This window comes from Saccostrea cucullata, unplaced genomic scaffold, assembly GCF_032062105.1.
Source record: "Saccostrea cucullata isolate Sc308-1 unplaced genomic scaffold, CSIRO_AGI_Scuc_v1 ctg2999, whole genome shotgun sequence".
Lineage (NCBI taxonomy): Eukaryota > Metazoa > Mollusca > Bivalvia > Ostreida > Ostreidae > Saccostrea > Saccostrea cuccullata.
In genome coordinates, this window is record NW_026938337.1 from 94,157 (window position 1) to 107,500 (window position 13,344).

The following is a 13,344-nucleotide window of genomic DNA, read 5'->3' on the forward strand; positions in this document are numbered from 1 at the left end:
CATTTTATTTTTATTATTTAGTTTTTAAGAGAGCTATGGCGATATAAACTTATGAATGCTATGTTTAAATAGTGGTGTGTGTATAATGTGTATAAAATAAAAACATAGCATACATAAGAATAACACTTAAATTGAAGTTGTTTAATTTAAGAAAATCTTTAACGATACCCCTATTTAGTGGAAAATTTTGTCGCCTCTTACAACAAGCCCCTATTAGGCTGGGAACCTATTCTCTAACTGGACTGACCTGACTGGACTCATAGTTGCCATTCTTACTATTCACTCCAGACAGGAGAAAGTCCCCATTCTTTACTATCCACTCCAGACAGGAGAAAGTCGCCATTCTTTACCATCCACTCCAAACAGGAGAAAGTCGCCATTCTTACCATCCACTCCAAACAGGAGAAAGTTGCCATTCTTACTATCCACTCCAAACAGGAGAAAGTGCCATTCTTACTATCCACTCCAGACAGGAGAAAGTTGCCATTCTTACTATCCACTCCAAACAGGAGAAAGTCGCCATTCTTACTATCCACTCCAAACAGGAGAAAGTGCCATTCTTACTATCCACTCCAAACAGGAGAAAGTCGCCATTCTTACTATCCACTCCAAACAGGAGAAAGTCGCCATTCTTACTATCCACTCCAGACAGGAGAAAGTTGCCATTCTCACTATCCACTCCAAACAGGAGAAAGTCGCCATTCTTAACCATCCACTCCAAACAGGAAAAAGTCGCCATTCTTACTATCCACTCCAAACAGGAGAAAGAAGCCATTCTATCTGACTGACTGACTGACTGACTTACTGATTTACCCTCTGGTGGTGGCTGATCCTGGGGAATCACTTCCAGCGGAGGCCAGCATCGAAATGGAAGCCAGGAAGGATGACCTCCAGCAGCCAGAGGAGATAGCGATACCATCTCCCAGGCCCATGCAAGACCATGATCTTTCTGAGAGGGAGCTATTACAAACTGAGAGGATGGCACTGCCATCCCTTCCGTTTGTTCAAGCTCCATCTCTGGAAGATCAATCACAGGCTTGGGAGCTGGCGCTGCAATCCCCTCATCCTGTACAGGATCCTCCTGAGGGTGAACTATCACAGACTGACAAGATGGCGATGCCACCTCTTCAGTTTGTTCAAGCTCCTCCTCAGGAAGATCAAGAGCAGGCTGTGAAGAAGGCAGTGCCATGTCCTCTGTCTCTTGGAGAGCATCTCCAGCCCCCACCCTCTGCTGCCTGATGGACTGTCGCACCTAAAAGATAAAAAGAATAATTGTTAGAAAAGGACTGGAAAACCATATTTTTATATACCTTGAGGTTTGAAATACATTGTGGGACGTGGGGACTGGTCATTTAGATAAGAAGATAAAAATTTAAAATCCCATGTAAAATCAGGTGCTATTAAAAAAATCCCTCTCTGCTCATTAGAGCTAAAACAAATGCTCCAACATTCGCGAATGAATAGTTTTTCACGAAAATTCAAAGGGAAAATTTGTATTTGAATATTTTGTCAATGTTTAATACCCTTATTTCATGCAAGGAATTTTGTAGGCCTATCCTTTAGGTTTTTGATCAGGTATAAAAAAAAAAGGAGCAAACGGAAGCATTTACATGCATAGGGCAGGTAGTAAACTTTATTCGCATGGTACTCAAACTGGCCTGATAATATAAAAGGCATGACGTCAAATTAATTAATCATCTTCAAGCCAAACATTCATTAATGTTAATGTATCTCTGATTTAATTTAAATATTTAACATTGACTGACTGATGATTATCAAAAGTAATAACAGATTTAAATTGTGCGGAGAAATATATTCTGGATCAACATACAGAATCCATTGTTCATATTTATAGTTAATAATTAATTTCAGAAAGCATATATAAACAAGAGGCCCACGGGCCTTATAGGTCACCTGAGTATTGTGCAACAACTTTCAAACAATTAAATTTGGTTCATGTTATAAACCAGAGACCATGGAATTCGCAATTCACAATTTTGAAAGGGGTACCATTGCTTATAATAATTTAGACTTAGCATGCTAACTCTATTTACTTAATACCCAAAGGTAGATCTGAGTACAATTAAGAGAAAATGGCCCTTCATTTGAACAAACTTAAATCCCCTTCAACCAATGATACTTTGTGGTACGTTTGGTTGAAATTGGCCCAGTGTTTCTTGAGAAAAAGATGAAAATGTGAAAAGTTTACGACGACAGACAATGGGCAAATTTTGATTAAGAAAGCCTTTGGCTCAGGTGAGCTAACAAGCAAGCATGAAGAATTCATCAGCTTATAGGCCAGAGATCAACTATATGGTGAGCTGACACCATTAATTTTATTGCGAAACAAACTTATAAAAGATTATTTTTGGCAGGGCTGACAACTTCCACTAGCAGTCAGCCCTGCATGTCTGGATGTAAGACCATGCAATCTTGGCTTAGGCCTAGAAAATAAATATGTTTGTTTCCCCTTTCTGGACCAACCCTAATTTATAGTGCCGACCCTAACTTTTCCACATGAGTTTCAGCTTTTCTGGCCCAGTGGTTCTTGAGAAGATTTTCAAAGATTTTTCCGATATATTTCTATGTAAAAATTTGATTCCCTATTGTGGCCCTGCCCTACCCCCTGGGGTTATGATTTGAACAATTTAGAATCTACACTATTCCAGGATGCTTCCACATGAGTTTCAGCCTTATTGAAACAGTGGTTCTTGAGAAGAAGATTTTCAAAGATTTTTCCTATATATTTCTATGTAAAACTTTGATTCCCTATTGTGGCCCCGCCCTACCCCCGGGGGTCATGATTTGAACAATTTAGAATCTACACTTTCCCAGGATGCTTCCACATCAGTTTCAGCTTTTCTGGCCCAATGGTTCCTGACAAGAAAATTTTTAAAGATTTTTCCTATACATTTCTATGTAAAACTTTGATTCCCCATTGTGGCCCGCCCAACCCCCGGGGGTCATGATTTGAACAATTTAGAATCTACACTATCCTATGGTGTCTCCACATAAGTTTCAATCTTATTGGCCCAGTGGTTCTTGAGAAAAATTTTTGATGACACCACCTTATTTTCTTATTTTTTTCTTTTCTTGATTATCTCCCCTTGCGAGGGGATATGTCCCTTCATTTTAACAATTTAAATTCCCCTTCACCCAATTATGCTTTGTACCAAAATTGGTCGAAATTGGCTTAGTGGTTCTTGAGAAGAAGACATCTACACAATGTGTATTAATTATCTGCAAAGTTTGACGAGATTCTGTGCAGAGGTTTATGAGGATTTGGGCTGACAAACTGTTCATCTCTATATTCAAGGTATGGCCAAACGCTTAAGTGAAAACGTGCGAAAAGTCACGGAAAAAATAATGGAATCGGAATTTCCTGGTAATATGCACATCTACACAATGTGTCCTAAATATCTACAAAGTTTTACGAAATTCTGTGCAGTGGTTTATGAAGAGTTGCGCTGACAAACTGTTCATCTCTATGTAAAAGGTATGGCCAAATGCCTTAGATAAAAAAGTGCGGAAATTCTTATAAAAAATAATGGAATCTGAATTTCCTGTTAATTTGCACATCTACATATGGTGTCCTAAATATCTGCAAAGTTTGATGAGATTCTAAGCAGCGGTTTATGAGGAGTTGCGCTGACAAACTGTTCATCTCTTTATTCAAGGTACGACCAAATGCCTAAGTTAAAAAGTGCGGAAATTCCCGGAAAAAATAATGGAATCAGAATTTCCTGGTAATATGCACATCTACACAATGTGTCCTAAATATCTGCAAAGTTTGATGAAATTCTGTGCAGTGGTTTATGAAGAGTTGCGCTGACAAACTGTTCATCTCTATGTAAAAGGTATGGCCAAATGCCTTAGATAAAAAGTGCAGAAATTCTCGTAAAAAATAATGGAATCTGAATTTCCTGGTAATTTGCACATCTACATATTGTGTCCTAAATATCTGCAAAGTTTGATGAGATTCTGTGCAGCGGTTTATGAGGAGTTGCGCTGACAAACTGTTCATCTCTTTATTCAAGGTACGACCAAATGCCAAAGTTAAAAAGTGCGGAAATTCCCGGAAAAAATAATGGAATCAGAATTTCCTGGTAATAAGCACATCTACACAATGTGTCCTAAATATCTGCAAAGTTTGACGAAATTCTGTGCAGTAGTTTATGAGGAATTGTGCTGACAAAAAAAGAGGACTGACTAACTGACGGGTCAAAAACATTATACCTCCTGCAATTAGTTGCGTGGGGTATAAAAATTCCCTATTTAATGTATTTCTGTGCAATGCATTACATGATCACAAAGTAATGCTAGTAATGTGTAATGCCCAAAAATTTGCATTGCATGTAATGGTAATTAATGTAATGCATTACTTCATAAAATCCAGTGTAATGCTGGCATATTATATAGCATTACACAGCATTGTTTTGTAAAATAAGTACCTATTTTAAGAAATTGAAATGGACTTGGATGATGGAAATTATTGTTTAGGTTATTTATTTATTTTTTTAATTCTTTTTTTGGCAAATGATGCTATTGAATAAAAATGTTAAGTTACCTATTTAGATAACATTTCTATATCTATTTAAATACACCTTTAATTCTGTTGAAAGTCCACCTACCTTACAATGAAGTTTTCAAATTTATTTCAGATTAGAATTATATAAAAAAGTTTTAAAAGATTTTTTTTAACAAGATCACTTACGAGATACACTAATTAATGTACACTGTAAACTGATAAATGCATGGTTCCTTTTGAATAGCTAGAGTGTCGATCATCAAAACACACTAGGATTCTGGTTTATGTAGCAATGAAAACAATGCATTATTTGGAGAAGTGCTCCAAATTACCAATCCTTTTCTCCTGACTGTGTTTATAAAAACATTAATTGTGCTGATCGATTTATCTTGTACTGACCATGAAAAATTCATTGTACCAAAGAAAATAGAAGCCATGCAGGTACAGTCCCTGAAACGTTCTACTTTCCCACCTGAACGGTGAGCGAACGCTGAACGAACGGTGAACGAACGCAGAGCGAACGGTGAACGAACGGTGAACGAACGGTGTGTGAACGCTGAACGCAACTTGGTGAACGATGTGTGAACGGAGAACGGTGAGTGAACGCAGAACGCGAACGGAGTGCAAACGGTGAACGAACGGTGAACCCAAGATGAACGATTTATTCGGAATGCATCAGATTTTTTCCTTGCATTTAAATCATTCTGTTATATTCTAATGTTAGATGCTAAAATATAAATAAACAATAAATAAATAAGTGAATAAATAATTAAAACATTTTTTCTGCACATACGTTTGATGTTTTAAATCAATATTTTAATAACACGATTTTTATTGCCGTAAAACATGTGTGTTTGTTACCGAATACCTGTCGTATAAAAGATAAAATTAATTTACTAATAAAATAAATCTGCTTATTCTTTTGACTATTAAAACAATGTGGACTTCAGAAGAGAAAACCACTATACTTACAGAATGAATTATTAGATTAAAACTACATAATATATATATATTTCGATGTCACGGCGATTCCGTGTAAAATACTGATTTTTTTTTTATTACTTTTTTTTGGACATGTTTGTTGACATATTGCACCATTCACTCGTATTAAAAAAAATTATGCAATGATATTATATATTTATTAGTTATTTTTATTTTGTCTGGTTAATTTCTAAGCTAAGTTTTAAATGCAAATGTATATCTGAAGACATTTCCCGACAATGATTATACTCGGACAAGATAATGGATAGAAGCATTCAAATTATTTGTAATAGATTAGAATTACAGAACCAAATCAATAATAAATATGTTGTCATAGTTTTTATTTAACATGACAAATGTAATAGCGAAAGACACTTGAGAGAGAGAGAGAGAGAGAGAGAGGTTTGTTGCATCGAATAAAAATTCATATATTAATTTTTTTTCTAATATTCCAGGCGTTCAAAGTAATCATTTTTTTTATTAACAAATCCATTTTACAGTAAGCATCATTTTTTTCCTTCTAGTTCAAATGATTCACTCAATTTAGTGCACGTGCTTGTCCTGTCAATCAAAATAATTCGACACAATGGAGGTGTTTAAATCTCGCTTCACCGAACATGCCGAAGCCAGAGTCACTTCGTATTCCCGAGAAGTTTTAACATTTTGTTTACATCATTTTTTAATTTGATTTTCGCTTTTCTACGGAAAAAATGAATAAATAATTGCAATACATGTATATACCTGGAAGGATTAAGTTTGAAATTGAATTTCAAACATAATCCCTGCCAAATCAAAAAACCACTGTGGGCACATGTATGTATATATGTATATAATGACTGTTTTGATGTTTGTATAAAGAATAATTTTTTCTGTGTTACATGTACAATACACATTGAATATTAATTAATATATACTGAAAATACTAACTAAAAATTTGATTTCGGAAGAAAGGGTGCTGGGGGGGGGGGGGGGGCTGTTAAGCATACAGAATGGCAAACGTATATTTAGTTACTTGAAGGAAGGTTTTTTTCCTTTGTAATGCACACTTTATTTACATGATGTAGAACCAAAAATTCTATTGTATTAAATTTTCAACAGTTTGTCTTTTCTAAAATTTAGAATCACACTAACAATTTAATTCGCTCTACAAATATTTAATTAACTGAATATCTGTAGTACAATTCATAATTCTCAGACATATATATAGTTCTAGCATGTTTGTGTTTATTTTTTCTTTAAAAACTTGTTAGACATATTTTTTTGTGTATTCTTGTCTTGTAAAATTATTATTCATCTATTAACGATTTTTTGTCGTCTTTTATATTATAACGAAATGCCGCGCTTTAAGTATTTGTTTAGTGACATTGCCCTTATTCAAATTTAATATTTTAGCATCGTTCTACTTACATGTATGTTCTTAATGTATTTTTTTCCAGGGAAAAATGGATAAAGTAACAGCTAAGTTATAATAATAGAAATATAAATACATTGTATAGTAGATACTTTTTGCAATTGATGAAATTATTATTCTTCAAACACTATCTTAGTTATTTAATTAAAAACGTGTAAATCCTTACCATCAAAAAGATAAGTCCTTTCACTTCGAAGTTCCGAATGACAATAAAGACTGAACGATAAGTGAACGGTGAACGCAAACAAAACGGAACGAAGAGCGAACGGTGAACGTTTTGTGAACGGTGAACGCAAGCGCACGGTAAACGGTGAACGCAAAACTGTTAATGGAGAGCGAACGGTGAACGCACGCTGAACGAACGGTGAACGAACGGTGAGCGAACGGAAAAATGGGAAAGTAGAACGTTTCAGGGACTGTATTCCCTGCTTCATTGTGATTCACAGATCAAAATGTACACCCGGGCCTGTCTACTTTTTCAAAAAGTTTGTCAATGCATTTTTTTTATAAGCTAGGTACTAATCAAAATACCCTATATGCTTTATTATAAATTAGATATTTAAGGCAGGGGATAACAGTGGTTAAAGTGCCCAAAAAGTTATATTACTTAATGACTTCAATAGTTACACAAAAATGGATATTGTACATGCATGTGTTATAAAACTGACAATTCAGAACTTTGAACTTTCGTTGATTGTAAGTTAGTGACATTGTAATTATATACAAAATCTTGAAATCAAATTTGAGTTATAATTTATCATGTTTAGTTTTGAATGGGGTGGATACATACTTATGACAAAAAATATTGTAAAAATTCTATTTTTGATACCCCCCAAAAGTAATGGTAATGGTAATGCATTACTTTACTTAAGTAATGGTAATGTAATGCATTACTTTAAGAAAATAATGTAATGGTAATGGTAATTTAATGCCAAAATTGTTGAAGTAATGGTAATGGTAATGCATTACTTTCAATGTAATTTGCCCCAAGCCTGGTATCCATATATCAAATTTGAAAAGAATATGTGCATAAATGTTTCTGAGAAAATGAACGGATGTCAATGAGGACAGAATAATGGAATCATTTAATGGCAGAGGATGAAAATTTGGACTAGAAATCTTGGATTTGTAAGCCTAATATCAACTAAGAAATGTAGACTGTGTGTTATGAAATACTTACCGGGAAGTCCATCACGTAGTCGGCGTGCCAGGCAGGGCGACGCCGAATCCTCGAAGACCGTCGAAGCTCCATCTAAATAACAACAAGAAAACTCAATCAGTATACACAACACAGTTTATATTTTACTTGATTTTTATGATAATTAAGTCACTAACAGATACAAGGTATTTCTCTGTGTGACATTGTCAGATTACAGGTCATATTCCCAGTCAAAATTTTAAAATTTTAAATCATATAATGATAACAACAAGAAAACTCATTCATTATACAAATAAACACAACACAGTTATTTTCCTTGATTTTTTAAAATAAGTCACTACAAGAGGATTTTTTCTGGTTGAGGTTAAGGTAATATTATACACTTCCCAATCTCATTCATATTTTTCACAATCAAAGCATAAGTGTTTATATACATGTATAATGTACAAACTGTATTAAGAGAAGCGCCCTGTCATCATATAGCCACTTTGGCGCATTGACATTGATGCGATAATTCAGGAAACCCTAAGAAATCATATATAAATACAATATACAGCACAGAACTGTGTTGCGCTAATTCAAAAATATGCCAACAATTCAATACAGGTGATTAGGCTTAATCTTGAACACACCAATACACAAAACCCTGGGGATCATAATTTGAAGATATCAGAATCAACTCTACCAGAAGATATTTATCTGTTTGTCCCCCAAAACTGTAACCTTGGCTATATAACTTTTGAGTGGATACATGGGTCTATGGTTTTTCATATTTCACAGCAATATGATCTTTGAAACAAGAGGCCCAGGGGCCACAGCGCTCACCTGAGCACATCGGGCTTGAATTTACTCCCCCCTTCCAGGCGTTCATCATTTGAACTAACTAGAATCTACACTACCTGAGGATGATTCCATATAAATACCCTGGGTATCACTAATCATAGCTTTGAAGTACTTGAAAAGAAGATTTTAAAAGGTTTCCCTATATATCCCTATCAGGGGTCGACACTAACTTTTAAACCATAATTGACAGCAGGGCCAGCCATTTCTAATTTCTACTAGCCCTGTTCATGTATTGCTTGTCCCACAGCCGAAGGCTGGTGGCCAAGTCGCGAAGCGACGAGGGGGGCAGGTGCGGGAGGGGGTTTCCCCCTCCTGCTGGTGGGGGTACGGGAAATTTTGAAAATAGAGATGCCAAATCCTGCATTCTGGCTGTATTTTGGGTAAAAATTATATGTCATCCTATGATTGTACCTTAGACATTTTTCTATTCGAAGAAGTACACATATACCCTAAAATCTTGAAAATAAGCCGCGGCTTATTTTAAGTTTTGGTAAGAAAGTGGGGGCTTATTTTCAAGACTGGCTTATTTTCAAATTACGGCTTATTACCAAAGCAAAAAACTGGTAAGAGAAGAGAGCATTATTGTATTCATTGGCGTTTCCCTGTGTACCTTCTTTAGGTTCGTCTACTTTATATTTTGAGAATGCCGAACCCGAAAAGTTAATTTCTTTGTATACAGCAAATGAATTTACATGAAATATAAACTTGTTTCAAAAAAGTAACTAGAACTGTCCAAACGGGACGAAATACCCCCCGCTGGGTTTTTCAGAAGTAAGTTTTTCCATAATAAAGAAATGTATCAAAATCAAAAATTATGAAATTTTTTATTCAAGTGACCTGGAACTTACCCAAATAACCTTGGGTCAAGGTCATGACACACCCTTGGGTCATGGGCAATCTTTCAGTGAAATGAGAACCTACCAAATTTATCCATAAGAAAGATATGGACCGGACACAAATTATGAAATTTTTCTTCCAGTAACCTTGAACTTCCCAAAATGACCTTGGGTCAAGGTCATGACACACCCATGGGTCATGGGCAATCTTTGTGTGAAATAAAAACCTACCAAGTTTATCCATAAGAAAGATATGGACCAGACATGAATTATGAAATTATTCTACCAGTGACCTTAAACTTCCCCAAATGACCCTGGGTCAAGGTCATGACACACCCTTGTGTCATGGGCAATCTTTGTGTGAAATGAGAACCTACCAAGTTTATGCATAAGAAAGATATGTACCGGACACAAATTGTGAAATTTTTCTACCAGTGACCTTGAACTTCCCAAATGACCTTGGTTCAAGGATATAACACACCCATAGGTCATGAGCAATCTTTGTGTGAAATGAGAACCTACCAAGTTTATCCATAAGAAAGATATGGACCGGACACAAATTATGAAATTTTTCTTCCAGTGACCTTGAACTTCCCAAAATGACCTTGTGTCAAGGTCATGACACACCCTTGGGTCATGGGCAAACTTTGTGTGAAATGAGAACCTACTAAGTTTATGCATAAGAAAGATATGAACCGGACAGGGAATATAAAAATTTTTCTTCAAGTGACCTTGAACTTTCCCAAATGACCTTAGGTCAAGGTCATGACACATCTCCGTGTCATTGGCAATCTTTATGTGAAATGAGAACCTACCAAGTGTATCTATAAAAGATATGTATCAAACATGATTTATGAACATTTTCTTCCAGTGACCTTGAACTTTCCCAAATGACCTTGGGTCAAGGTCGTGACACAGCCTTGGGTCATGGGCAATCTTTGTGTGAAATGAGAACCTACCAAGTTTATCCATAAGAAAGATATGGACCGGACACGAATTATGAAATTTTTCTTCCAGTAACCTTGAACTTCCCCGAATGACCTTGGGTCAAGGTCATGACACACCCTTAGGTCATGAGCAATCTTAGTGTGGAGTAGTAGATTCTAATGTCCCTTTGTAAGAAAGATATGGACCGGACACGATAGCACAGACAGACGGACAGACGGACAGACAGACAGACGGACAAGGTGATTCCTATATACCCCCCCAAACTTCGTTTGCGGGGGGTATAAAAATAATATATAAGATATTCGCTTGTAATTGAATCACTTGATAAATTTATCAAACAAACACATATTTATTTAAACAACTCAATTATACAGTACATTGAAATGTATAATTACTACCAAGCCCTGCCGATCAGCAGTTTCTTGCCTTGGGCATAATTACCTGACTGTTAAATGTTTTACAAACAAAAACTTCCTTTTATCCATTTACATATTTAATTTTAACAACTTTAAACACATCGTTAACTTGAACAGGTATAGATGATGATATATAATTATTGTTCTGACAATTTCATGAAAAATTTCACCATTTTAGCTGGTTTCGCAATTATTTTTTTTAAGCCAGCGTAACATGATAACTGGTAAAAAAATTTAAATTTATGAACAACCCTTTATTAGTAAAATCGTCAAAATTTTCACACGTCAAATTTTTAAGACGAGGAAATTGTCAACGTTTAACATCTTTCCTAAATGGCATTGTCATGACCAGCTTATTTTCAAAACTGGCTTATTTTCGAGTAATTTTTAATGCAAGAAATAGATGGCTTATTTTCAAAACCGGCTTATTATTAAATCCGTCTTATTTTCAAGATTTTAGGGTATATTATATAATCATTTAGGATATTTCGAATCACCTTTAAATTTTACAATTTTGACATACAAAAATAATAATTATGATGATAAAACATGTTTGAAAATAGATTTAAGGTAGAATGTTATATCTCCATGTTATGACGTACTTCCGTTTGAAATATTGTTTTGATTTGCATGAGCGCTTATTATCAGGTCAAAAATTGTAGATACACCGTTTAAAAGAACAAACTGTAGCTAATTCAATGCAAGTTCTCATAAGTCTGCATTTTAGCTAAAATAGACAAAAAAGTATATAAATTTACTTTTAATTGTACTATGGACATTTAAAAAGCAAACTCTGTAAATCATATAGTTTGAACATTGCAGCTTTTGAACACTATTAATGAAAAGCTGTCTTTCAATTGTTTAACTGTCCACTACCCCAGGTGTGCGATGAGGCATGGATAAGTATGAGGATTTCACATTGTGCTTAATAATTACCAATCAATTATCACGTTAACCAGGGCTGGTCTTCTTTGTTATTTAATTCAAGAGGTAACTGTTTGGTCACAAATCAGCTAGCTGTTGGATATAGTCCGAATACTTTTAAATGAATGTAATGGCTCGATCTGAATGAGACACGTTTTGAAAGCGATTGTCCAGGCATTGTCTTCAAAACAGTTCCAAGTTAAAAACTACCAATGAAAGAAAGTGCGATTTTTTATATCGGTGATAAAATGATGAATCATTTCTTAAATAGCACCCAGATTTTTTCAACCCCTGGAAAATAAAGAAAGATAACTCTTCCGTTCGGATCTTTTAATCCAAAAATATTTGAATGCATCTGATATTTTCCATTTATATATATATTTTCAATTTCTTTATTTCAATTTGCCGACATATTAACATACATTCTAATTGTAGATTTTCATGCAATTTTATCCGTCTGTTTTCAAGAAATGAAGTTTTCCCAGTTTTTTACGCTTATTTTTTTTTAAATTAAAAAAAATACGAAGACATATTTCTTGTCATTTTTGTTTTTATATACACTTGATATTAGAAAACTCCTGCCTATAATATTAAGCTTTTGATATAAGAATTATATGATAAAAAATCAGTTTTGTATTTCTCATTAAAATAATAAAAAAAATTATTAAAATTACGATTTAACATTCTGAAGCGTGATGGCATTTCAAATCCTCCTAATTTGGGTAAATGAATATATAGGAGAAATTTCGTTTGGTATCCCATACCACCTTAATAATTATTAGATACATTATGTGTAATTAATAATTATATTTGTTGCTCTGAGTGAGTACTTAGTAAAATTCTTAGTAGCCCTGCAAGGCAAGTTTAAAGGCATGTTTGGTAGCCCGACCTCAATATTCAGTTGTCCCGGGCGAGCGGGCTACCGTTGGTGTCGAACCCTGCCTATGTAAAACTTGGGTCGGCCATTTTGGCCCCTCCCTATCACCAGGGCCGGGGGTCTTGATTTAAAAAACTTGAATCTACAATACCTGAGGATGATTCCACATGAGTTTCACCTTTCCTGGCCCAGTGGTTCTGGAGAAGAAGATTTTAAAAGATTTTTCCTATATATTCCTATGTAAAACTTGGGTCGGCCATTTTGGCCCCATCTTTGCCCCGGGGGTCATGATTTGAACAAACTTGAATCTACACTACCTGAAGATGATTCCACAAGAATTTCATCTTTCCTGGCCCAGTGGTTCTGGAGAAGAAGATTTTTAAAGATTTTTCCTTTATATACCTATGTTAAACTTTGGTCG

The 13,344-nt window shown here is 35.0% G+C and overlaps 1 protein-coding gene across 1 annotated transcript in view; it reads right to left on the bottom strand.

The window, feature by feature from the left end:
• Positions 1 to 421: 421 nt before the first annotated feature.
• The window catches only part of LOC134249993 (uncharacterized), a 16,496-nt gene continuing 3,573 nt past the window's right edge, over positions 422 to 13,344 (bottom strand). Inside the window, exons 2-3 of the mRNA XM_062732331.1 lie at positions 8,101 to 8,172; positions 422 to 1,252 (exon numbers count right to left, since the gene is read on the bottom strand). Of these exons, the coding sequence (XP_062588315.1) occupies positions 422 to 1,252; positions 8,101 to 8,172 (903 nt within the window). The remainder of the gene's footprint in view (positions 1,253 to 8,100; positions 8,173 to 13,344) is intronic.